The sequence below is a fragment of the Podarcis vaucheri genome, assembly GCF_965113315.1.
Source record: "Podarcis vaucheri genome assembly, chromosome: 2".
Taxonomy (NCBI): domain Eukaryota; kingdom Metazoa; phylum Chordata; class Lepidosauria; order Squamata; family Lacertidae; genus Podarcis; species Podarcis vaucheri.
Window position 1 is genome coordinate 38,104,910 of NC_138760.1, and position 27,733 is coordinate 38,132,642.

The 27,733-nt window shown below is 46.0% G+C and overlaps 1 protein-coding gene across 4 annotated transcripts in view; it reads right to left on the reverse strand.

Annotated features, from left to right (window-relative positions):
* The window catches only part of GRIN2C (glutamate ionotropic receptor NMDA type subunit 2C), a 95,531-nt gene that overhangs the window by 34,268 nt on the left and 33,530 nt on the right, over positions 1-27,733 (reverse strand). For all 4 annotated transcript variants that reach the window (XM_082211022.1, XM_082211020.1, XM_082211021.1 and 1 more), the window contains exons 3-7: positions 20,343-20,941; positions 18,354-18,468; positions 12,598-12,809; positions 6,509-6,677; positions 2,068-2,221 (exon numbers count right to left, since the gene is read on the reverse strand). In XM_082211022.1, the coding sequence (XP_082067148.1) occupies positions 2,068-2,221; positions 6,509-6,677; positions 12,598-12,809; positions 18,354-18,468; positions 20,343-20,941 (1,249 nt within the window). The remainder of the gene's footprint in view (positions 1-2,067; positions 2,222-6,508; positions 6,678-12,597; positions 12,810-18,353; positions 18,469-20,342; positions 20,942-27,733) is intronic.

The following is a 27,733-nucleotide window of genomic DNA, read 5'->3' on the forward strand; positions in this document are numbered from 1 at the left end:
GCCCACTGACGGATTCTGCCAGCGATTGAGTCAGCCACGGGTGAGTGGCGTCCGGACAGAAAAGGTTCACTTAGGCAACCCAGTCAGGTGTTTGCACTCAGCCGGGGAGATAAGCACCTGCTTACACAAGAGCAACCCCTAGAACCATTACAATATCAGAACAGATAATGAAGCAATACATCTCTAAGACTCTAGGACAACACAGGGTGATTACCAGAGATCAGCATGAATTTGTTAAGAACAAATCATGCCAGGCTAAGCTAGTTTCCTCCACTGATGGAATAAACTCGTGTTAATAGATAAGGGGGTGTAATTAATATCATATATCTTGACAGCTCAGCCTCTTCCGAGCCCTGCTATATTTCCTTGGTGTTGGAAGGGGAATCGCTGGCAACTGTACATCTGATGGTATCACCTTGCTGCCAACCTTCCTTGATACCCTTTCCCTTTAGCATTTCCAAACATGTGACTTTTCCTGTCAGTTCCCAAAGCAACACCTTATTTCATGCTCATTGTTCTTTTACCTACTGCTCACCTTAACTTCTCAAGCTATCACTTCATGACAAGATCTTCCCAGGTCACCTACAGCCTCTGTTCTCTCAGCCAGTTCCTTCCTGTTTGTATCAGCCCAATTCATTAATCTCTTAATTGGCGGCCCAATTTTCTGGTTCAAGGCAAAGCGGCACAACATTTTATAAGAACTTTTGAAAGGATAGACACCTCCCTTTTTGAAGTTGACGCTCCATTCTTTTACATTTTACATTGTCCTCTCTTCTTCTCCACTCCCTCAACGACCTTTACCTGCCCTCAGTTGCATCATCTCATTAGCAATTTAGCATTTGATGTCACTCATTACACGTTCATTACATGCTCCCCAACTGTTGGGAATCACCCATATCACCGCTTCCACAATCAGCCAACGAAAAAATGGCTTAGACTCAACATTAACCAAGGGAAACAACACCAAACAATGTGAAATCGACCGGTCGTGCTAAGTGTTCCTTTTGGAAGTATTTCTATTCTCCCACAAATCGTAGTTTTCAGCTTGAAAACTGAAATCAGGGAAGCATTATGTACAGCCACAACTGAATGTTAGCACCCCAAATATCTAGGCAGTTATATAAGTGCTCAATTCTCTCTCGCACACATGATTTGGATCTGGCATCAGCAAACCCTCTCTTCTATTTGTGATGATCAGAGGTGAGGGCGAATCCTTATACAGTGGAACCTCTACTTACGGACGTAATCAGTTCCGGAGGTCCGTCCGTAAGTCGATCCAGGGCACTGGTAGAAGCACCGTTGTGCACAGGCGCATTCAGCGGCAGCGTGCTCCTGTGCATGTGCAGATGACGGCAGCCGCTTCTGCGCATGTGCGAATTGGGGCAAACCCGGTACAGTCACACCTCATGTTACGTCCACTTCATGTTACGTGCTTTCAGGTTACGTCCCACGGCGACCCAGAAGTACTGGAAAGGGTTACTTCTGAGTTTCACCGCTTGTGCATGCGCAGAAGTGCAAAATGACATCATGCGCATGCACAGAAGCAGTGAATCGCAATCTGTGTGTGTGCAGATGCGCCGCTGCGGGTTGTGCTCTTTTCATGTTGCGAATGGGCCTCTGGAACGGATCACATTTGCAACCAGAGGTACCACTGTATTTACTTCTGGGTTTGCCGCGGTTTCAACTTGGATTGGGCTCAAGTAGAGGCAGTCGTAAGTAGAGGTTCTACTCTATAGCCAAAACAGCACCATCTGCACAGAAGGAGGAGGCATCAGCAGCCTGGAGCGGGGGGCACTGAGGTTTATAGAAGTACAAGACATCTTTAAAAATAAAATTGGAGGGGATGGGGACAGGACGGGACGGGACGGGACTCCACCACCACGAGCACCTCAAAGCCAAATGAAGAACGAATATGTTCAATGGCTACAGAACACTTGTGGGGGGGGGGGAGAGAGAGAAAGGAACAGAATATCATGGCAAAAGGCATGGCTGGCTGAAACAGTGAAAAAGGGAACCCCATTCTGCAGCAACAACTTATAGCAAGTCCCTCTTTTTCAGTGCTCATACCTAGAAAAGCAGAAGGCGAGACGGTCCCATTGCTTCTTGCTACCATGACGCTGATGCCGGTCTCCACAAAGGGCACAGAGAAATCCACAATTTGCGAGCGCTCCTCATTGATGGTGAGGGACCCAATGGCCATGTCTGCTCGCTTGTAATACACCTAGAAAAGAACGAAACGACAGGAATAAATCCCCCACCACGCACACACAAAACACCACAGCAGAGCCAGCTGCACACAAACTGAGCAGAGCATCTTGCACTCATTGATCCTTTCCCTATCTTGTGCTGCATCTCTAACAAGCGGAAGAGGCTGCAACCTTATACACACACGTCTGGCAAGGGCCATAGTTCAGTGGTATCATCAGCTTTGCATGCAAAATATCCCAGGTTACATCTCCATTGGCTCTCCAAGTAGGGCTGGCAAAGAAGCCTGCCTGAAATCACCTTGGAGAGCCACTGTCAGTCACTGAACTAGATGGACCATTGGTCTGACACAGATAAGGCAGCTTCCTATAGGAGTAAGTCTCACTGAACACAGTGGGACTTACCCTAAGGCAGTGGTTCTCAACCTGTGGGTCCCCAGATGTTGTCGGACTACAACTCCCATCATCCCTGACCACTGGTCATGCTGACTAGGAAAGATGGGAGTTGTAGTCCAACAATATCTGGGGACCCACAGGTTAGAACCACTGCCCTAAGGAAATGTATATAGAATTGCTCTCTGGACAACCTATCTGCATGAATGTACTAGTGGTAAAGGTAAAGGACCCCTGCACGGTTAAGTCCAGTCAAAGGTGACTATGGGGTTGTGGCGCTCATCTCGCTTTCAGGCCAAGAGAGCCGGCGTTTGTCCACAGACAGCTTTCCGGGTCATTAGGCCCAGCATGACTAAACCACTTTTGGCGCAACGGAACACCGTGACGGAAGCCAGAGCGCACGAAAATGTCATTTACCTTCCCACCATAGTGGTAGTTATTCAACTATTTGCACTGGCGTGCTTTCGAACTTCTAGGTTGGCAGGAGCTAGGACAGGGCAATGGACAGATCACACAAACACACTATTGGCTATAGGAAACTAAATAATAAGGGGAAATGGTTCTAAATTGGTGCCTCCCAAATATGGCAGATTTCCATGTGCAAAATGACTAGCATTGTCTGCGTTGGCTCCTTGTCCTCATGGCCCATGGTAAGGTGGCAGTGCGCACCCTCCCTCCCAAGACACCAATCTTCTATTTGCACAGCATTTTTATATGGATGTCAGGTGCACTGTCCTTCTCCCCTTCCTGTCAGAAATATCATCTTGTCTTTAATATTGCTCTGTCTGCCTTGGGAACATCTGATTATGCTTTGTTCCACTCTTGCGACCTAGGCAGGAGAAATGACATTGCCGTGGCTATATAAAGGTTCTTTGTACTCCCTGCCTGCACAAGCTCCGCTCTCGAGACCACTTAGTGTAGGGATCCTTTCGGCCAGGCTAAGATGCTTCTCCCCAGAACCAGGGGAGCTGGTGGGGAGTCAGGTCAGAGAGGACAGCTAACTGTGGGTGAGTCAGTAATAGCCCTGTGAATGAATGAATGACATGACCCCAAACTCTCGCAGCACAGAGACTCACATTCACAGCACACACTATGCCTGCAACAGACGATGGTGTTGATGATGGAGAAAGACCTAAGGCAAAAAAAGTATTAGAGCCAAATAGTGGCAGTGAGGAAATGAGGCTGTAAATACAGGACTGGGGTAATTAAGGCGGGATGAAAATTCGTACCAATTCAAAAGTTCAGGATCTACAACAATCGAACCTTCAACCTTCAGTTCAATCTCAAGTGTGGACCCTGCTATAATCTGCAACTTGTTTGAGCAGTAATCCTTCCCTCCCTCAGCAAAAGACAGTGGCAGCCCAAGACATTTCTCAGTCTGGAGCGACCCTCCACAACTGCAGCCAATAAGAAAGCCTCGCTGTATCGTTTGCACACCACTTCCTGCCTTCATCTATCCTCTCACGGGGGGACACCTTAAGCAGGGCCACTTCCCCCTTGTGGCATGGTAGGGCCGGCTCTGCCTCAACTGGCTCCTCCCCCTTTTGCACACGGTCCATGCTGGTGATGCTGCTGCCGCCGATCCTCCTTTCTTATTGGCCCACCCCGAAAGGCAAGGATTGGGAAGAGGCTGAATAGGGCCAGCAACATTATGCCATAACTTGCTAAATTCAATACCTTGTGGAGGTTCCTCCCCACCCCACTGCATCTTTTTTTTAAAAAAATAATTGTTAATTTAAATTACACACATATACAGAGAATTTAGAAAGAATTTACAATCTCATACTACAAAAAGAAAATTAAAGAAAAAACAATTAAGAAAAAAGAAAAGAAACTACAAAAAGAAGAAAAAGCAGATTTATGTGCATAAAAAACCTTCCTAATTAATACTTAAACACTTAAATAAAAAAGACTTCTGACAAAACGAGTCTTCCAATCATTCTCATTGTACTGTTTATACTGTCATTGTTTTTTCGCAGTTTTATATTTGTTAATATTGTTCCCATCTACTCCACAAACGGTGTTTATTGTGTTTACAAGTATCACTCAAGTTCTGCTAATATGGCGTGGTTGGTACAATATGATCTTATATAATCCTTAAATATTCTCCATTCTCCAAATATTTTCTGGTTCAATGCTCCTCTAACTCTTCCCGTCAGTTTTGCTAGTTGTAAATATTCTAACATGAGTATCTGCCAATCTGTAATTGTTTGTTTTGTTTCGTTTTTCCCACTGCATCTTAAACCCCTCAAGACTAACAATATCCATAGCTAGCAATACTGAAAGTTCAGAAAGATTCGCTTGAAAAATTGTTCCCGCCATGTGTTTCTGAGGCCACTTCAGATCACAGGCGCTTCCCGATTCTTCTGAAGTCTTCTCCCATTTTCTCTAGTGGAAAATTTTAGTAGCTGGAATCCTGGAGCGAGAATAGTTTCTACTTATGGAGAAACGGTGAGCGTTCAAGCTAGAATTCGGGGCTGCATGCCTAATACCCCACTCCCAATTTCATTGCTGCCATTGACCGCCTTTTCCCCCTCTCAGGGCTGCTTAGCTGTATTTGCCAGCACACACAGTGGCCACTTAGTGCTGCTCTGGTGACTCAGCCAGTTCAGATGGATTTATGGCTCCTTACCAGGCTGATCCAAAGCAGCTGGAGCACACCAAAGCTGTGCCTGGTGTAATGTGTCAATATTTTCTCATCCCTTTTCTAACAGGTCAGATAAAACCGACTCTCCCCTGGTTGCAAATTCTGACATGACAGCTCTGGCCAAGCTGTATGTTTGATTTCTGCTCTACCTGGCGATCTCCTGCCGCCCACAAAGGGCATAAGAAAGAAGGGCAGGCTAGAACCTCCCTTCCTGTTTCACAGGACATTTGTGACATAAGTGTTCCTACATATAATAAAAATAAATAAATAATTTTTTATTTATACCCCGCCCTTCATGGTTCAGAAAACTGGGCTCAGGGCGGCTAACAACAAATTTAAAACACTTAATTGATGCAAGAAAAAAACAGCATGAAATACAGTATAAAATGTGAATGACAATAAATTCAGAATTCAAAAATCATTTTAGGGGGGGAAATCCATCCAATAAACATTAGATGACCACCAGGGCTAGCTGGCTAAATTAGTCCTATTTGGGCCAGTGAGGAGACCAGGGGAGAATTAGCTGTGGGATCCCAGAGCGGGTAATCTTCATAAAAAGGGGAGAGGGAGGAAAGGAAGGAGAATAAAAGATCAGGCTAAGTTCAAATTGAAAGCCAGGTGGAATAGCTCTGTCTTATAGCTCCCCCCCCCCAGTTTGTATTGTGAATAGGAATAGTCCTGGGAGGACTGTACCATGTGCTTTTTCTGAATATGGCTGTTACATCCATGCTGCAGATTACATCTAAATATGGATGGGGTTGAAAACATATGATCAACAGCTAGAGAAATGTAAACTGAACCCATGGAACAAACTTTTCTAACAAATGATGTACGGAGGCCACATTCACACCAGACATTAAAGCACTATGATACCACTTTAAACAGTCCTTCTGGGAGCCGTAATTTGTTAAGCGTGCTGAGAGCTGCTAGGATACCCCTATTCCCCTCCAAGAGCTACAATTCCTAAAATTCTCTGGAAAGAAGGATTGATCCAACTCTATATCCACTCTCATTTTAACACAGTTTTTCTCAAACTTGGGTCTCCAGCTGTTTTCGGACTACAATTCCCATCTTCCCTGACTACTGGTCTTATTAGCTAGGGATGATGGGAGTTGTTGTCCAAAAATGAGTCTGGGAAACAGTGCTCTAACAGAGGCATCAGAAGAGTCCCAGATCTTGCACATCCGATGACTTCTCTGTTACTCGCTATATAGATGTTACAGAGACTTTCCTAGGAAAATGCAACCTTTGCGTATTTCCTTACCTCTCCGATCATGCCATTCCAGAAGCCATCAACTATTTTTCCATGTTTCCCATTTGTCACCAGGTATAGGTCATAGGAAAACTTCACTGTCTTGGCCAGCTTCTTTAGGATATCAATGCAAAAGCCTTTGCAGCAGAGCTTGGTGTAGGGATCCATTGGTTCTTCTCCACTGAAAGAAGGATATATTAAAAACACACACATAGGACATGCTTAGTAGTCCTTTGCCTCCTGCATTGTGCTGGGGCTCTCCAATGATCTCTTAAGCGTGAGGGTGATCTTCGCCTAACTCCCTGGCCCCTTCCCTGTTTACTCAGAGCAACACTATAGCAACTGGCTCCATCACTCTTTTCTCAGAGGGGCTAGAACTCAGTCATTTGGAGGTGGCAGCCAGCCACATCCCAATCATACAATTTTTGCAATATAACTTTATCAGTGGCAAGAGAGGCTGCTGCTCCCACCTTTCCTATCTCACAAACATCTCTCTCTCTCTCTCTCTCTCTCTCTCTCTCTCTCTTCCTCTCTCTGTGTGTGATGGCCATTACTGAAGTCAACTTTGCACGCAAATGCTCTCATGAAGTACACAGCTGTCAGCATGTTCTGTCCCATGCCATTGCCCTCTAAGCACCTGTGAGGTTCTGGCATTCTGGAGCCCCACACAGCCTAGCTGGGCTGCACACATAGTCAAGGTGTCTAGGTAGAATGAGTGATAAGAGGCACGCAACTAGGTTTGATAGTTATAGAAAGCAGATTCCAAAATACCCATCTCTATGAGGGCTGAGGCTCCAATACTTTGGCCACCTCATGAGGAGAAGACTCCCTGGAAAAGACCCTGATGTTGGGAAAGATGGAGGGCACAAGGAGAAGGGGACGACAGAGGACGAGATGATTGGATAGTGTTCTCGAAGCTACCAGCATGAGTTTGACCAAACTGCGGGAGGCAGTGGAAGACAGGAGTGCCTGGCGTGCTCTGGTCCACGGGGTCACGAAGAGTCGTACATGACTAAACAACAACAACAAATGAGGGCTACTAGCCCTGCTCATTTCCACTTACTGCCCCAAAGAAAAAACAGCAGACAGTTTTTTGCAAATTTGCTGAAGTCCCATCTGCAGAAATGTTCCTTCACCCTTGAGTATGTGGAATCCTTTTCCTTCTTAAAGGTTGGGGGGGTCACATGCATGCAAGAGGAAGAGGTGACAGCAGGCAAGGAGGAAGGGAGGAGTAACTGATTGCAAGAAGCTTCATGGAGGGGATGCCTCCTAGCTCAGGAGGAAGTGGGCAGAGGGGGAAATAGAGTGTCTGGCAATCTTTGCTCAACTCCTAAGGAAGGGGACATGCTATCCTTAGCACTAGGAAAAATGCTAATCACGTCTAGGAAACTCTGCACACCACAGTGGGATGCGGGGAGATGAGCAGTCTTCTAAACAGTCTGGGAAAAACATCCAGTCAGAGACCACTCCAGGAAAAGAGAGGAAAGATTAGGGGTTCTGGCTCTGACAAGAAAGCATTTGATACAGGCCTGGTAAAACAAAAAACAACAACCCTTAGGTTCCACCTTAAAACTAGACTTGCTTAAAAGATTGTACTTGTTGTTGTTGGAAATGATAGCTGAAGTCTCACTTGCTCACAGCCAGTTTGCACGTCAGAGCCAGACACATCAGAGTGTTGGCACCTCACTCGTTCCTTTTGTACTGATCTGATCTCCAAGGGAATTGTCCTCGCCTCCTCTCTGCTCAAAAGGACAGGGAAGGAAGGGGGTGCTCCACTGCTGTGGCTGCTGCCACCACCAGCAACATCACTTGATCTCAGGCCATGGATGCAGGTGAGCATTCCCCACATGGCAACTTGGCGCACAGGCCATCTGCTTAATTCCAACTGGTGACAGGGAAATAGAATCTTGCCACATTTCTGCACCTGGTTACAAACCCCAGAAAAGCAAGCATGGGGACAACACTTTTCTGCCTGGTAGGACAATTCAGCCAACAACAGATAGTGGGCAATGCTCACTGGGAGAGAATGGGGTTTCCCTGAAGGTTTCAGGTCCAAATCCTAACCGTCTCCAGCTAAAAGTTAACAAGTAATCAGGCTAGGAGAGGCCTTGGCCTTCCCCAACTCTGGGGCCTTCCAGATGTTGTGGCACTCTAGCTCCCACCATCCCCGACCACTGCCCACACTCTCTGGGGCTGATGGGAGGTGGAGTCCAGCACCAGCTGGAGGGCACCAGACTGAAGAAGACAGCCTTAGTTATTGCCGGTCAGAGTAGAAAAAAACTAGGTTACTCTTTATTGAGATTTGAAATATTTGAATGCTGTCGTTTTCCTTAATTACATTTTTTTTTGTTTCATTTCACAGAGAAGGTCTTTACCTTTAAATATTGCATATAAATGTTTCCCATAAATAAACAGATGACAATATGGATGGACACACTACAAGGCAGGTTCATATGTTCAAAACTGGCTTGCCAAACCATGTTTTCCCCCAGGGTGCTTGTGAATATACTGCCCACTGGAAGTTAGTTTCAGAATCTGTGTTTCTGCAAAAGCTTTCCGATAGTTTTTAACCTACATTTACTGAGCTGGGGAAAGTAGCTTGCTTCTTCACCCAGCAGGTTGGCTGACACAACTTTGATCAGAGGACTGCAGAGGTCAGCAACAGGCAGGTGATTAATAACTATGGGCAGACTTTTCAGGTTAGGTCTCGGTGGGGGCGTGCGGCAGACCGACTGCCATGACCACCTTTCCAGCTAGTTGCCTCCAAGGAGCAGCCACAGCCTTGAGAGTCTGCTTGCAGGGTCACCACATGTATGCAGTCCTGGAAGTGTAATTGATGGGCCAGCTCACCAGGTAGCCTGCTGGGAAAATGCTACCTTTATAGACATAGAAGTGGAGGGGAGGATGCTGCTGCTGGGGCTTCAAATCTACCTGCAAGCCAGAGACACCTCATCCAGAGCCTCCATCCCAAAGCCTCACCTTGCCTAGAGAAACCAAGCTGTCGGTGTTGGGACAGGAATCCTTCCTGCATTAAGAAAACGCTACTTCAAATCCCTTCAATGTTTTGCAGCAAGGGTGGGAACCCTATAGCCCTCCAGGTGTAGTTGAGCTCCAACACCCATCAGCTGCAGGAGTCATGTCCAATGGTCAGGGATCATGGGAACTGGAGTCTAGCAACTGCTGGGAGAAGGACACAAGTTCCCCTCCTCTATTTGGAGCAGTGTTTCCCTAACTTGGGTCTCCCGCTGTTTTTGGACTACAATTTAAAATATCACCTAGTACAGGCATAGGCAAACTCAGCCCTCCAGATGTTTTGGGACTACAACTCCCATCATCCCTGACCACTGGCCTGGCTAGCTAGGGATGATGGGAGCTGTAGTCCAAAAACAGCGGGAGACCCAAGTTTGGGAAACACTGGTTTAAAGGAAGCAGCATTTCTCACTGGGATCCACTACAGTTGCCAGCATTTTTAGTTTCTCTGTCTTTGAAAGCTGCAAGTCCAGGAGAAAGTCAGTAAGTGAAGATTTTCCAATGCAGTGATAGGAAAAGCTGTGCTGAACTGAATTTGCCTTTGTTATGCAACTATTAAAAACATGGTGACCCTTATTATGGAAGGAGAAGATAATTAAAAGTAAGCACAAAAATAATCTCATTTGATAACCTTGCTATCATTTAGTGAAATGGAGGTTTATCTTAATTTTTGACTACCTGGTTCTTAAAATTGTCTTACTCATTTTAAGGATATGATACATAGCAGATGTAACTATGATGCATTGAGATTTGCATACAAGTTGTTTTCTCTTTTTTGTTATTTCTATATTTATTTTAAAATAGAACAGTAAATTAAAAAAAAAAACTGGAGAAAGAAAAGAAACAGTTAAGAATGCTCTGATTCTTAAGATTCAGCCAGCCAGGAACACTCAAGGTAACTTCTCTGTTTTCCCTGCTAAATTTTTCAGAAGTAAAAAAACCTCTGAGATCTCCATTGACTGATAATCATTTTCATCCATCAAGATGACTCCCACTTCTAGTGCCACCCTGGGAAGCAAACAAATGACATTTCAAACTAACGGCAACGATTCCTCCAGCCAGTGGCCCAGCATCCATCATGTTTGTGTAATTTTTATGCAAATTCAATTAATTGTGTGATGTAAATTAAAATATGTCAAGTCCTGATGTGCTTCTTTTGTGGTTCTGGATATTGAGCACACTTCTCTGCGGCCCTGCCTGGGGCAGATTCTCATATTTGAGGCAGCAGGAAGGATAACTTTATCACTCACACACTCGGAGTCAAGAAGGATGAAGGAAGCCATCATATAAAAAGAAGACTCCCAGCAGCTTCCTCTCAGCTTTGCAACTGAATCGAAAGACAGTCAGCACACCAGTAAATTTGTCCATCGGCTTGCCCCTCCATGCTTCAGGTGCCTTGCCTCTCTCGGACTCACACAGCCACCTTTTGTCTTGGAAAGTTAATTACGTTTCCCACAGATACAGAAAAGAGAGTCACAGGCTCTGATCTGCAGAGGGTGTGACAAGTTTGATCTTCTCGCTTCACACAGAGCCAGCAAAGGGCACAGCCTTTCCCCATTTCAGACGTCCATACGAAGTCAGAGAGTTGTTTCTGTGGTTTTGGGGCAGCAGGAGTGGTGGTTGGCCAAGCAAGTCAGTGCCAGGCAGACTGCTTTAAACATGATATGCTTGTCCAGTTTATACTGAGGAGCCAAGAAACTTCGAATAGGCTTAAGCCGAACTTCCAGCATCTACGGCTGCGATGCTGGCATTATTTGAGTTGGTAGACTCGTGTTTGCCTCTACATAGCTCCCATCCTTATTTTAGACATTGTGATATATTGGCATAGTGCAATGTTTAGCTGGTGATATATCTCAATGTTGAAATCCAGATATCGTCTAGCCCTACTCGCAACTAAGCTATTTGAAGTGCAAGCACCTTGTCCCAAGACTACTGTGCCCTTTTAAAATGGGGTGTGTGTGTGTGATTATTGTTTTTATTTTGGTTGTGTATTTTGTGGTTTTATATTCTGATTTTATCCTGTGAAGCGCCCTGAGCATAGCTGTCAACGTTCCCCTTTTTAAAAGGGAAATTCCCTTTTTCTGAATAGGATTCCTCGCAAGAAAAGGGAAAAGTTGGCAGCTATGGCCGTGAGACCAGAGGGTGGAGGGAAATAAATAAATAAATAAATAAATATGAACATAGCGGCTGAAGGGCTCGTCAGCACACGGCAGAAGATTGGTACAGAGAACACCAGGGCAACAAGAATTGAGTCTGTTGCATAAGGTGCCACCAGCTCAACCACGGACCCTGCTGGAATGTTCATGCCATTGAAGAAGCAACCCCAAAGGTTATTATGCAAAGGGTTATCAACCCCTTCGTGAATTCTCCAAAGATGTGGACATCTGAGTTCCACATCTGGCCGTCTGATCAGGCCACTGAATTCAAACAAGATCGTGCCTGCCTTGCTGAATATTCTTTATGATGCAAAAGAAGGCATAAAGGTGAATGATAGCGGCCCACAACATGAACCCTTCGTTAAGAAAGAAAAAACCCTACGGGTTGTTCTCAAAGCAGCAATAAGCCATAGTCCTGTCAGTGCAAAAATTCCCACTCCAAACCACCACCCCCTCTCCCATGCGCCCCTTAAATCTGTTCCAGGGGTTCCCCCAACCCCCCAAAGCAATTTTAGGGAGGGCATGGGATGTCCCACTGCACAAGTGGAAATATCTGAGCCTTAGAGATGCAGGAGTTGGGATACTGCCCTATTTCAGCTACAATGGGAAGGCCTATGGGGCAGGGGGGGCACATGGCTTCCTAGAGGCTGGTGGGCATCCACTCCCATCAGTCCTGGACATTGTGGCCGATGGTCAGGAGCTTGTAGACTAGCAGCAATGGAAAGGCGCCATGTTGGTTAACCCCGCTGCAGGCTTATGCTGGGGAGATGGCCAGCGGGGGGGGGGGGCAGCAGGAAGCTCAATGCTCAAAAGGCACCCCATACCCGCAAACCAACCCTAAATATAGACTTGTGCTAAGTGTGTCCCAGAAACCCTTGCTGCAGTCCCCCACCCCTTAACTGCCTTCCTATTTACCTCTTTGTGTGGTTGGCCTGTTCCCGGCAGGGGACGGTATTGCGGACGCACACTCCGGTGGTTGGGTCTGTCTTCTCCACAATGACAAAGGGCCGCTCCTCCAGGGTGGCTACTGTGAGGTGGTGGCTGTCGGCCATGGGCTGCAGGAAGGATCCGTAACGTGGCCACACCGGGTATTTCATGTGGATGATGCCCTTCTCCCATTTCCCCACCTGTGCAATGGGCAGAAAGCAAGGGACACGGTTTGTACCAAGCAAAAGGAGGCCCTCAGCCATGTACACACCTTTGACACCCCGGCTGTGCCGTCCTAAATAGCCTGTTGTCAGCAGGAAATTTCTGCTGCAAATGACTATAAGACTGACAGGGGAGGAGAACATAGGACAGAGCCAGGTCTCTGTGCAGCTCATAGGAAACCAAACAGCGTGAAACAGACCCAGAAGTCAACACAGGCCCCCGGGGCACAGGAAATGCATGCTGCTGGCAGCCTCTGCCCTGACCGGGGAGGCGGCAGAGATTGGCAGCTTCCAGGCAGTCCCAACCTAGAACAATTTGCCAAGCAACTTGATGACAAGCCAACAGAGCAATTGGAAGGGCAGTTAGCATTCAGTATGTTTTGTATGGATACAGAAGACAGATGTTTTATTTCTGTTTCCCTGATTGAATGGAGATGATTTTTTGTGGGGGGGGGGGACCACACTCCCGCTGCAACTGACTTCAGGAGATAACAGTCATTTTGGAAATAGAATTTGTGATATTAGTTTCAAATGAGCCAGATTTTGAAATGGCCCAGCAGCAATTGGCGATAGAGGCTCTTATTTATTTACAGAGATTGAACACAAACTAGCTATAACTCCAGGCAGGAGGAACTTAGGTTTTAAACAGAGCATTGTGTGGAGAGATTTTCTTTTGCTCTGGGACAGCTGTCTGGCTCCAGTAACCAGACAGAGCACACTCTATGGCCCCACTGTTAACTCTATGTCTGCTGCTCCTCATCTGAGCTCTCCATGGTCAACCTGTTACTTAGCTGGATATCACACTCCCCAGGAAGCTTGGAGGCTAGAATGTGAACTACAGTCGTACATCGGAAGTTGAACAGAATCCGTTCCAGAAGTCCATTCGACTTCCAAAATGTTTGAAAACCAAAGCACGGCTCTGATTGGCTGCAGTAAGCTCCTGCAGCCAACTGGAAGCCCTGGAAGCCCTGTCGGACATTCAGCTTCCAAAAATAGTTAGCAAACCGGAACAGTCATTTCAGGGTTTGCGGCGTTCGGGAACCAAAACGTTCAGGGACTAAGCTGTTCTAAAACCAAGGTACAACTGTACTTCCCTGGAGAAATCAAACCTTGTATCCATGAGCAAGGAGATTCCCATGACATGGATTAAAAGGACCACTCCACTAAAAAGCTCTTGCTCTTTTATAGTTCTTTAATCATCCCAAAGGTGATTATTACAGAAACCAATCCTGGGGCGTGTATCTCAAGGGATGATGGGTCAAAACCTTGCTTGATCAAAGTTGCAAAAAGGGAAGGGATGCAATGGCACAGAGTTGTTGCTTTCCATAAAATGCAAAAAGCGGCGGTGGTGGATAGGATTCCGAATTTTTAAAATCTACTCAAGTTATTGTGATCTTACTGAAATTACATTTTTATTAGAATTTATTTTTATGTATATTTATATACTGTGACAACAAAAGCTTTGCAATAAATTGATAAGATCGAAGTGTGGTCCAAGTCAAGCATGAATCACTTGACATTAGAGATGCTGCCAAGACCTGCTCAGAAAGATGAATCTTGGGGCTCACAAAGCTCACCCCAAGTACATTGTGAGCAACTTGACCCCTAAATTATCCTTGAGCTAAAACGTCTGGAGGAATGAAAAAGTTTTTTCAACTGACATTGAAATGACACCAGCAAAGCATCATAAAAGCCTTTCCTCCTCAGTGACCAACTCACCATATCTATATCAATTGGGGCACCAAATTTAGGACCTCCAGAGATTATCTCAGCATCCTGGTAGGTTCAGATAGCAACAACCAATTCATCGGATGTGCCACATTTTAAAGTCAGCCCATTTAAACCAAATTTCATAGAAAAATCATATAGTGTACATTTTTACACACTTGGCATTTAGGTAGTAATCTTGGCTACTTTCACTACTGAAACATGAACATTATCAACTGAAAACTATTTATTTATTTATCCATCCCTCCCTCCCCAAACAACGAATTTTCAGAGTCAAATTCTGGAGTGTAGTTATCTAAATTCTCAAGTTGCCATGTTTAATCTGAGGCATGCAGGTTTAAGGCTGTGTACACACCATGCATTTAAAGCACATTTAGCACATTCTCCCACCCCCAGCTTAAAAGAATTCTAGAAACAGTAGTTTGTTACGAACTGTGACTCTGCAAGGGGTAAATTGCAGTTCCCAATATTCCTTTCGGTGGGTGGGGAACAGACTTTAAATGTATGGTATGTGTGCAGACTTGGTGAATTCAAACTATACCTTTCAAACTTGATTTTGCTCTTAGAAACACAAAAGGAATGCAGCAAACTAGGATGGATGGGATAAAGGCTTATTGTTGTTCGAAAAGATAGATGTGTTCTCTTTTTATGCTATTTGGCAGTTCCCTCAATACCTTCAATGAGAGAATATTAGGACAAGTCCATCCTAACACTGCAAATGCAGTTTTATCGACTATAGCATTGTACTCTTGGTTTCTTAAGAGAAGTATTGACAAAGCAATAGTAATAATTGCTATGATACACGAGAGAGCATTTTAACAGCCCAAACCAGTCATATCATAAAAGGAAAGTGTCAATGGAAAACATTTACTCAAACAGCAGGGTTGACTTAATTAACACTAATATTATTCCACTGGTAGCTTTCATCTCGGCCAAAGTACTTATGGCACTCTTCCAAAAAGAATAGAAAACCCAACCAGAAATATTTAGTAACACATGTTTGTCAGATAGAATAATCACACACGCGCGCGCACACACACACACACACACACACACACACACACACTTGGCCACCACAAGCAACTGGCTCTATTTTCCTCCCTTAGGTTTCGCCACTTCTGAAGAGAGAAAATAATGGCCCAGTATCAAATGCTTAAAACGTCCAACCAAGGAGCAGGGAGACAATGCCAATCTCCAATCAGCAGTAGGATTTGGTTGCATGTATGGACCCCCAGCACAGTCTAATTGCCAGAACGTGCTAATAAGGCCAGGGGAATGGCAGATTCTGGAACATTCTGACACAAAACTGGGCCTATGGCACTGTTCAAGAGCCTACACTTACTGGAGCATTCCTAACTGGTAAAACCATGCAAGGATAAATGAAGCCAATAACCGTGGACGACCCAAAATTAATCCTGACTATAATCCTGACTATACAGGGCCAATCTAAGACCCTGGAATCTTCAGGTTCCCATCTGGAAATCTGGAAAGCCACAGCCAGTCAGTTTTGACAGTACTGAACTAGATGGACCAATGATCTGACTCCGTATAAGGTAGCTTTGCATGTCCCTGTGACATTTTGCAGAAAATGGTGCCCTTTCTACCCCAAGCAGCACAGTATCCGAGGCCAATTAAGTTATTTTACACCTGAGGCAGGAAACTGACAAGGGCCTTTCCCCTATCCCAGACCATAAAAATGCCCCAATAATAAATGGAACAACTAACAATTTCCTGCCCTTTCCCGACACACAAAATCATCTGCCTGAGGGGGCCGCCTCACTCTGGCTAACAGTAGGACTTGACCTGTGGACTAGACAAAAGAATGAAGAGTCTCACACAAAATGTAAATACTGGTGGGGAATTAACGTTCAGTGTCTATAGCAGGATATCAAACCATCTAAAAACAGAACTTTGTTCTATCTTTTGCCCTTTCTCCCTCTGAGGTAGAGATGGGTAAGTCTATTTCTGCTCCATGTCAATTTTGCATGTGTTCAGTCACAACTCTGCTCTATATTCTGTTTCCACATTAAACTGTGGCTTAAAAAAGAATATTCAATTTAAAATACCTATTCTCAAAAAAAAAAAAACCTACCCCACCCTATTTAAATTCTGTTTTATCTCAATACACACATTTCTAAATGCACTTTATCTTAAAATATTCCCTTTTAATGCATTTTGGTACTTTTCTCCGAGTCAAGAACTATCAAAAAGTTCAGAGAAGTGCAAAATATGAAGGTAATTATGTTCCAGTCCAGGAGGTGTGGATCAAGTCACTCTGTATTGGAATTCACGGGAATCAAGTTACTTAAATTTCCCTTCACTATTGTGCAGCATTTTGGAGAGCTCCTGTTGTATACCTGAGGGAGGACACTGGATATCAGTGGTTTCATCCCATAAGCCAGGTAACCTGTGGGCCTCTAGATACTGTTGGATTGTAACCCCCATCACCCCAACCCCATGTCATGCTAGCTGGGGCTGACTGATGTTGGAGTATAACATCTGGTGGGCCGTGGGTTAGCCACACCTGCCACAAGGGTTCCAATTTGTTTTCAACTTCTGATGAACGCAACTGATTGACAAGCTTCGCAGTTGCCCTCATCTCTGATCTGTAACTCACTTAAGCCAATTTGCCTTCACATAATTTGTCCAGTTCTGTTTTTTAATTCAATTCCACACGAACGAAACTACAAAGTAATCTTGCGCAAACAAGGGCATTGCTGCCCTCTTTCTCCAACTGAGCTATGCGCCCTGTAGCATGTGATACATTACCAAGGCGCCGCAAATTAAATAAATTAGTTGTGTAACACTGAATAAATGAATCCCAAATTTCATTTCATTTCATGGTGCTTCCATTTGTTTATGAAATGAAATCGGATTGCCATGCAGATCCTGAAGAAAGCATCGTTTTCAGCTTTTAATCATTCAGTTAAGTCATCACCTCAATGGCAGGAGCACTAAGCACAACTGGGAAAGGCAACAGGAAGCAGAACTTCGGGGCTTCCAAGTCATTCTTTGGTTTAAAGCAGAGGCAGGGAACTCTTTTTGCAGCCCAAGGGCCACAGTCCCTTCTGGGCAAGATTCTGAGGGTCCCATACCAGCAGGGAGTGGGGCCAGAGACAAAAGTGGGTGGAGCAATGGGTGCAAATTTTGCAGTTTCTGCGCGCGCGCGCGCGCACACACACACACACACACACACACACACACACACAATCCTCCATTCAGACAAGCAAGAAGCAATATCAGAGTTCAAGGGAACATTTCAGCCAAGTAAAAACACTTGGGGAAAGTGAGGATTGTGGCTTAGGGGGAGTTCTGAGGTCTAGGTATAGAGAGACTTGGCTCCTGGTTTAAAGCCAAGACCCCTCTTTCATTGATTTTCTCCTTCCCTTCCTCCCCTCCACAAGCACTGGTATGTGTCACCCTGAAACTCTTAAAGCAGGAGAGCCTGGAGCTTGAAGGGTGGGTACACCCTCCTGCAGAAGAAGAAGATGAAGAAGAGTTTGGATTTGATATCCTGCTTTATCACTACCTGAAGGAGTCTCAAAACGGCTAACAATCTCCTTTCCCTTCCCCCCCCAACAAACACTCTGTGAGGTGAGTGGGGCTGAGAGACTTCAGAGAAGTGTGACTGGCCCAAGGTCACCCAGCAGCTGCGTGTGGAGGAGCGGAGACGCGAACCCGGTTCCCCAGATTACGAGTCTACTGCTCTTAACCACTACACAACAATGGCGGGAAGGGTGACTGTGCCTCCACTCGCAGAGAAGGCTGCCCAGAAAAATAAAAAGGAGCCCTCACCATCTCCCAGAGCCGATGCCGGTTCAATGAGATCACCACCAAGGTGGGCCTCACCAGGAAGCCATCGTCATTGAAGGAGAAGTCCCTGTTTTCCCACGTCACGTTGAGCAAATGCCTGTCGGGAGGAAACAAAAAGCACTTTGAGGTTGCCAGGAGGGAAAGGACAAGCGAGAAGTCCCCCCATTTCATCAGTGCAATGTGCTCCATTTGTCTTCCTTTGAGAGAAAACATTTCCCCTTCAGTCTCTCTCGCATGCTGACCTTGCAACAACCACCCAGGCCTCATCAGTTCAGAGCAAGATGGTTAAAGTGCATTTTACCAAAAATGCCTACACCTCCCTATGAGCTCAGACGTTGCTTTCCCCAAGAGATGCAAGAGTGAATGAGAAAGGATTTAGTAGAAAAGCCTTCTCGCAAGTGGTCTTATGGGGAGAGCACCCGGCACCAATAAAAATGCGAGCACATTTGCAAAGCTGACCGGGGTCTGGTATGGTTTCATGTTGTGTGTTCAGATTCCTACACTGCAGGGGGCACTCACCACGGGGCCTGCAGCGCACCTGAGCCATGCGTCTCTCCTGGGAGTGACGCAGTAGCTTGGGTGCCCACAGACTCCGCGCTGCCCCCAATGGTCTGCCCGCCACCTCCCCCTCAGCTGTATGGTGGCTAAGTGGGAGGAGGCAGGCAGACTGCTCGGAGGCCCCGCAGAGTGTCCTACCCTGGCTCACCACACCCCTGTGGATGGCTGGCCCCACCCCTGGGCGCAGGGCTCGTGCACCGCCCCAGGCACCCAATCGGCTTTCTCCACCGCTGCATCACTGCCTCCAACAGTGGAAGCAGAACATGCAATGTCTAGTGGCTTGACAGACTAAACCTCCATGATTTTATCCAATCCTCTTAGCCATCCAAGTTGGTGGCTGTCACTTGGTGGGAACAAATTCCACAGTTGGTGGGAGCAAATTCCACAGCGATCTGCGATATGTGAAGCTCTTTTGTCTGCCCTGAATCTTCCAAGATTCAGCTTCATTGAATGAATCCAGGTTCATCATCCTTCCCTCCTCAAAGGCTCCTGCGCTTGCCCTGCTGCCTTCCAGCCGCCTCCCTCATCCACATCTAATACTTGCAAGGTTATGATCTTCAGGCTGCTCCACCAGCACCAGTCCCATTTATTTGTCTATTATTTATACCCACAGAATGACTTGAAGGTTGTGCAAGTACCCATTAGCAGCAAAGCCCAAGATTTACATAACTCCCAAGTTAAAGCCGTTGCTCAATTATTGAGTGTCACACTCCAGAACTGTTCATTAAAACCGGGAAATTAAAAAATGTTTCGCTCAGTTAGCTTTCTTCATACTTTAGATTTTTGCCATCCCTTGACTCACAACAGTGGAGCCTTCCTCGGCTCTCTTTCTTTCTTTCTTTCTCCCTCCCACCCTCTCTCATTCTTCACTGCTGTACCAGAGACCACACAACCCACTTGAAACTATGGTGATCGGCTCAAACGACAGAAAGAAGAATAGCAAAGAGCTTCAAAATATCAAAGGGGGTGGTATCCAACATCCTTTGTTTGCTAGCGAAATGACTCTTGGGTGAGCCTTACTGTTGTGCTACAACTCCCAGAGAAATTGCTAGTTATATCACTCTGAGAATTGTAGTTCTGTGGCGGGGATAGGACTCCGCTAACAACTCTCAGCACACTTAACTACAGCTCCCAGAATTACCTGGGGGGAGCCGTGCCCGTTTAAAATGGAATGGAATGTGCAATAAGCTGGAGAATTGCATTTGTAGAAAATGGGCCATTTCTGAAAGCAGAATTATGACTGCAGAAAATGGCAGAATTCTCAAGGGTATGAAAACTAAAGTCTCTCTAACTACCAAGACACAAAATCTTCCTTACAAATGGTTGCTGCAAATCAAATTCTAATTTCTGATGCACACCAGTAGCCAACAGGGTTTAAATCGTGTTAATTAATAGGCTGTTGCCCGGGCTGACCTGTAGAAGGTGTTGTTTGTGGGTATACTTGAAGGTGTCTTGTTGTTGCAGTCTCTACCCACTATGGGAAGGTAGCCATGGGTCCTAAAATAGCTCTCTGCTCCGAGGGCGATGATAGCCACACCATCCCGGACCTTTTGCCTCAGGCTCATTTTCCAGCTCTCCGTGACCACACTGATGAGGCCAATTGGGAAAGAGGCAGGTGGGACATCCATGTTCCCCACGGTCAGGCTAGGCACAATCCAGATATAGCCAGGTCCAATCAAACCAGCCTGTTCTGCCACTTGGAAGAGGTATTCCGCCTCCTCTCGCGAACAGTACACAATCATCACCTGAGCATCTAGCTGACGCAGCAACCTTTGGATCTTGGAGTTGCTCCCGTCCTGGGACATCTCAAAGGTGAGGACATCTTGGATTTCCCAGCCAAAGTAGCTGGCATCTGTGAAGGACCGTATCACATCCAAGAAGACACTGTATCCAGGATATAGGCTGGTGATAATGGCAAAGGAGCTCCAGTCATATTCCTCCAGGACTTTGAAGATCACCTGTATTTGCTGTTCAATTGAGACACCCAGCTGTAGAAAGGCAGAGCCAGCCTCCTAGGAAAGGCGAAGAGAGATGGATTAGTAAAAGAGGGTACATGAATAGTTTTAAAAATTTATTTACTTTAGTCCGTCATTACTGACTTCTTAGCTATTTTCACAGACCTTGAATAGCAGGCTTGATGGCCACTCTTGTTCTCAACACTCACACTTTCCCAATTTAATATGAGCTGTGAGGTGCAAAACCTTCCTTTTGCTTCCAGATTTGCCACCTGCTTGCTGCATAAGCCCAAGTGCATCAGCAGAATTCTCTCTGTAGCTCAGAGCTCTCCGATTTTAAAACAGGAAGCACACACCCCACCATTAAAATCTGCAAGTCTATTGTGGAACTCAATTAGTCAATCTTTATATGATGATATATAGAGGCAGAAGATGTGTCATCACTTCTGGCACTTATTTCCTGCTCTGGCTCAGCTGCTCTTTGCCTGGGCCAGCTGTTACAAGTGGTCTCTTTCATCCCCAGTTCCTAATGGCTATTCCTGGTCTGTTCTTGTTTCCTACACTAACATTTGATTCTCTTGCTATATGGGCAAATGCACATACCCACACATACTCACAGAGCAATAACTTTCAAAAGACTCAGTTGCTCCGCCACCCACAACACAATTTCCAGAACATCCCGTTTTACAAAGCAATGGCGAATGTTGCAATCCACAAACGAAACATGGTCCAGAGCAGGCATAGGCAAACTCGGCCCTCCAGATGTTTTGAGACTACAATTCCCATCATCCCTGACCACTGGTCCTGTTAGCTAGAGATGATGGGAGTTGTAGTCCCAAAACATCTGGAGGGCTGAGTTTGCCTATGCCTGATCCAGAGTATCTTCATTTGGGAACTTAAGCTCATTTGAGTCAACATTTGGCAAGGTCAAAATTTTCCTAGCCAAGTCAATCAGCCTAAACAGTCAGTGAGTTCATTCTTGCCCTCTGTGTATGTTTCTATTTTAAAAGCCAAACCAAACCTTCAGTATTAAAACACAAAGGGGGAGGGGGGAATCACATGGAGAACTGACTTTGTTGAATACTCTGTTTTTCAGTCAGTACTTGCCTGATATCCATCTGAATTTTTCATTTGTCTAATCTCCCTCTTTGGCCCAGCCTGGCCCTCTTAAGGACAAGATTAACTGATTGGTATTTATCTTTAAATACCAATTTAGTTTGGAGTTGGAGAGGTGTTCTGTTATTTTTTTGGGAAGAAACTCACTTGGAAACTCAGCAAGATTTTTTTTTGCTGCAGTTTCCAAATAATTGTTTTCTAAAGGGATGCAAAGCAGTTCCAGACAAAACCACGTAGGAAAGATTTAGTAGGCAAATTGAGATAGTCAACGTGGGTTGAAGAGGACCTGGCCTGCCTTGGAATCTGAGGTTGCAGCAGAGGAACAGGGGTTGTCAAGTGAAAGAGCAAGGAGAAAACAAATGGGTTTCAGAGAGGTATATAATCCCAGGACAGCAGCAGCAGCGAAGATTGGATGAGAATGAGGAAAACATATTGCCAAGATCAAACCTAAATCAGTTAGGACCTTGAAGAAAGATCTTCCCTGAAAAATGAGCACTCTAAAGAACATTAAAACCACTAGTTTGGCAGTAGGTGATATTCTGCTCCTTGCCTTTCCCTCCCCCAACTTCCACTACCTAAGGACCATCTTGCCCTGAGGGGAGGGGAGAGAGAGAAGACCAAACAACCTGGATAGCTGCTCACCATTTAGCTCCTGGAGTTCCAGTGAATGTGGTCTTTCCATCTCTCAGATACCACCACAGGGGCTATTTTGAAGACTATCTTGCCATGGGGGGAGGGGAGATCTAGCTTTCAACAAAGGTTTCTTCTTTGAAGCTTTCCTGGCTTGTTATAAAGGGCCATGCCCCCTCTACTGACAGAAGGCTCTTTGATACATTAGCAGAATGGTGGGGTAGGGACATTGAATTATGGCTGCAATTGAAGCTAGTGACTTGATAATATATGGAGTTATAGCTGGGCTAGGATGGGGCTCTTTCCATTCAGCTGCATGCATGGGCTTGGAGGAGGGCTCATAGAGAGCATTTAAAGCAGGCTTTCTCAACCTGTGGGTCCCCAGATGTTGTTGAACTACAACTCCCATCACCCCTTGCTAGCAAGGCCAGAGCTCAGGGATGATGGGAGTTGCAGTCCAACAACATCTGGGGACCCAAAGGTTGAGAACCGCTGACTTAAAGGGAGCCTGCCCAAGATTCAACTCTGACAACTCAGAGAGCATTCCCAAGCTTAATCAGAGAAGTTCAAACATTGTACAGTTCCCTTGCTCCCATAGCTTGGGAGGCTTCCTGAGTTTTCCCCTACGCCAGCGATGTCCAACCGGTCGACTGCGATTGACAGGTAGATCCCTGGGATCCTTATTGATTGCGGGAATATAAGCAAAGTATTTTGAATGATTCTGCCCCTGCCCCCTTGCTCTGTCCATATGCACCCCCCTTAAAAAGCTCAACAACTTTGGCCTCCCCCCCAAAAAAAAAGCTCAGGAACTCTGGGCAATCTTCCCCTTTGACACGCCCACCCCATGCACATTCCTCCTCCCTCCAATGACAATGGGTAGATCACTGCCTTTTTTTTATACTGGGAGTAGATTGCAGTCTCTTGGGAGTTGGACGTGCCTGCCCTATGCCAATGGTTCAGGAACCACAGATTTTCCTGCAGCCCCCCCCCCCGGATCAGCATTTGGAAGCTATTGTATAGCTCAGTCTCAGCTGTGTCCAGAATTTAGAAGGATGGGGGGTGATTATTATTTTTTTAAGAAGATGAAATTCACTGGCTATGTTCAGACATGATGCTAAACTATGGTTTAGCACAGGGTTTCCCAAACTTAGGTCTCAGCTGTTTTTGGACTACAACTCCCATCACCCGTAGCTGGCAGGACCAGTAGTCAAGGATGATGGGAACTGTAGTCCCCAAAACAGCTGGAGACCCAAGTTTGGGAAACCCTGGTTTAGCATTATGTGAACAAGCCTTGGGCTCATCAGCACCGCTCTCCTCCTCTGCAACAAACCACAGTTAAGATTAGCCACCGTCTAAAGTTCAGCTGTAACGCGAAGCTCCAGTTTATTTAAAATGGAAGCGAAAGCTTCCGATCTCCTCCTTGTGGCCACGCTGGAGACGATGGCAGGGAGGAGGAAGTGAACAAGCGAGGCACTCATGCACGTAATGCTAAGCCATACATTAGCATTAAATCTAAATGCGGCTAATGAAAACTGAAGGTGCTACTTCATTACTGCAAATGTGACAGCAAAACTAGAATGCCAACAATATGATGTGAAAACGAACAAGTTTCCCCTAAGAGTACTCCAATAAGGCTCAAAAACATGGAACTGATTCTGAAACAAGCTGTTGGTGATGGTTATTTATGATAGGGACTGGATGCGGCCCTCTAGATGATGCTGGACTCCAGCTCCCATCAGCCTCATCCTGCACGGTCCTCTGGAGGACCATCCCCGATTTATAATGTCCCCAAGAAAGTCAACATTTGCGCCGCAAAACGCAACCCCATAATCATGCCTTAATGTATTCAAATGCTATGCTAAAATATAAAAATGAGCCAGCATTCCTATGAGATCAGTGTTTGCATCAGTGAATTAAAACACTTGAAATGAAAATATTCTGCTTATAGAAAAACAAAATTTCAATTGTTGATCAGATCCAGTTGAGAACGGTGAAAGAGCGTAACCCTTTTTTTTGCATTGCTATAAATGGAAACTTTATAAATGATTACTTGGTGTTTAGCTAAAGGGTGGGGAGGAACAGTGATTAGCATTTCCACCACCACCCCCTGCTCTTTTTAAGAGCTTGATTGTGCCTGGGTGTCATTTTGCTCACATTATTTTAGTTTATTTTAAATAAATTAGATTGGGGGAAAAGGTGAGCATGCTTTCACATGCATTAAAGCATTTCTCGTCCTCTCCTTCAACGTGCAAGCCCTGGGTGCTCAGAAAGGTCGCTGCGTGTGTGTAATCCATGCAGCATTTACTTGTGACCTGCTGCTGACGCACATCATGGAAGGAGGTTGGCAAGGAGGGAGGGGATGCAATATGTTAATGCTCTAAATGAACTTCTCCTGTTGTTCTTGGCCCTGAGGAAACAGTGTGGAAACACATTAGGCAGCTCAACCAATGTTATAACCAACGTCCATTCCCTATGAGCATTAGCTTCTTCTGGGGGAAGGGGGGAACCTTCTGGAGCTTCTCCTCTTCTCTTCCTGCTCACTACAGGCATGACAAGACTACAACAGCCTTTCTCTTACACTACTTTGAACAGTGGTAAGCAAAGGGACCGTGTGGATTAACGTGCTGGAGAGCCTTGTGTGAACAGCTAGCAAGTTGGGAGGCACTGATCTGGGTTACTGCCAGAAATACTGGAAATAATGGCTCTCTCTGTGTGTTTTAAGGCCTTCCCAATAGAGCACAATGTTCAGCACCATGGAGAGCACTTCATTTGCTGCATTGGCAGGGCTGTCGTGCTCACGCTGCCCACTCAGCCCTGATAGCCCACCATTGATGGGGGGAGGAATATTTCTTTTCGTGTGCCTGTTCCCATGTACGCATAACTTTGGGGTTGACAGTGGGGAGCCTTTAGCAGCAACAGGATCATACAGGACATGAGCATTGAGCCCTTTTGCTTCCTTTGCCTTACTTGGCTGTAGTCCACTGTTTCAGTCTCTCTCACACACACCAATTTCAGGTTCACCTCTGGAACCTGGACCAACAGAAACAGAGAAATGGAACTGGAGCAAACAAGGCAACCAGGAAACACAGAGGATGGGTGAAGGTTCAGCCCAATGACCCTTTCTGCTTACACCCACCCACACACCCTGCTTTCTTGTAGTGGACATGTGAACAACGGTTCCATTGCATCTGATTGGGCTCCTGCCATATGTGTGTGTGTGTGTGTGTGTGTGTGCGCGCGTGCGTGCGCTGATAGGGTGGAACAGAGGTGGAAAAGTACATGGCGGGGGGTGGCTTCCCAAAATGGCAGCCCCTGTGTTGATCTCGCTTTCCTTCCCCTTCAATCTATAGCCATTGAAATATGTGTCATGATCTCATTGCATGGTGCTATTTCCTCACTCCAATGCAACAACAGTCAGCGAATGATGTGTCACCTGTTTCCACCACTCTATTATATGAGGAGCAGGAGACTGAACTCAACCTGGGGCAGAGTTGCTGTTGGTCTTCAAACGAGAGCAATATGCACTTGTTTAACAAAATTGAACACCTGGCCAGGGAGTGGGCTTTCAGTGATGCCATTGGGGGAGGCCTTTGGGGCAGAAGTTTAACCCCCCCCCCATTTAGCAAAACAAGCAGGAGGATCCCCAAATGCATCAGGGTGGGGCTGACCACAAGTTGAAGTGAAGGAATACATTTTACCATCTAAAGGAGACCCCACCCCACCTTGAGACCATGAAATTCAGAGACTAAAATTATCTTAATTCACCATAGACTGGCCCCTTCCTCTGATGTTCACTTCCATGTGGTAAGATGCTCCTCTGGAAATGCAGGCGATAGCTATCACCCCACTGTCACGGACTCATGGTTGGGTGGGTTTGTGGTGGCAAGATCCACCAGGGCTCTCCCTATGCCACTGTTACATCATGTAACAGATAGGCTGCTATGGATGGGATTGCTTGCAGCCACCACAGGGATAAGCTTCCGCATGATGAGACATCGCCCCACTGGCTCTTCTGGAAAACATGGCTTTAATTTGGCGAGACCCAGCAGCAAGTTCCTGTCAATAACCCAGAGGCCCTTTTTGACTGGAGAGCAAGAACTTGTTAGTGGCCAGCGATGGACATTTCCATGAATTGCTTTATGGAGCACATGTTGCCAGGGGAATGAGCACTAATGGAGCATGGCGAAGGTGAGGAGGCTGATCCAAGGTGGTCCTTATTGTTCCTAATCATGTCCTAAAGGCTTCCCCCCCACCCCTCAAGGTAAGTATCACACATGATATTGGTCTTACGTAAGCTGTGCTGCCATTGAACGAGGCTCAGAGAAATTTCCCCGTGAGCAGGTGACAGTAACCGTCGCTGACATCCTGTGACAGGCAGGCAAGCCAAAAATAATTACACAGCGCACAGCCCACCTGTAAGAAATCAGGATGCCCTACAGCAACCGCTGCGCTGAACTTGCACGTGCTCTGAGCCGGTGATTTAAGAGGTAAGTGCAGCCTGGCTGGGGTGAAACATGGGGCTGGATCCCACCCTCGCCCACCTGAGCTACATCCCAATGGCTTTGGGATGGATGCAGAACAGATGGCATTTTGCCTTCCTTCCCACTAGCCTCTCCTCAACATTAGCATTCTCTGCGCAATAACTGGTTGGGACTTGCTTACAACAATTGGTCCAGAAATCGATAAACGGACATCACATATTGACAAAGTCATTGGCCACTCAGCTTCCTCCCCTCATTACGAAGCGAGACAGTCCATTTTTCCCTATTTCAGCAGCACGGAAGGTTTTCAGTAGGCACTCCATAATCAAAGCAAGTTTATCTGATTTCCATTTCCTGACCAAGACAGTTTTAGCAGAAGCTAACAAATAAATGGTTGGTTGGATCATTGGTCTCTAAAACAACAACAAGAGTTCTTGGCCATTCAGGGCCTGGAGAATATAACACAGATTATCAGGACCCTGGACCCTGTCCCTCCACATGCTGGTAACTATTAGCTTATAGCCCATGGGTAGGCAAACTAAGGCCCGGGGGCTGGATATGGCCCAATCGCCTTCTAAATTCGGCCCACGGACGGTCCGGGAATCAACGTGTTTTTACATGA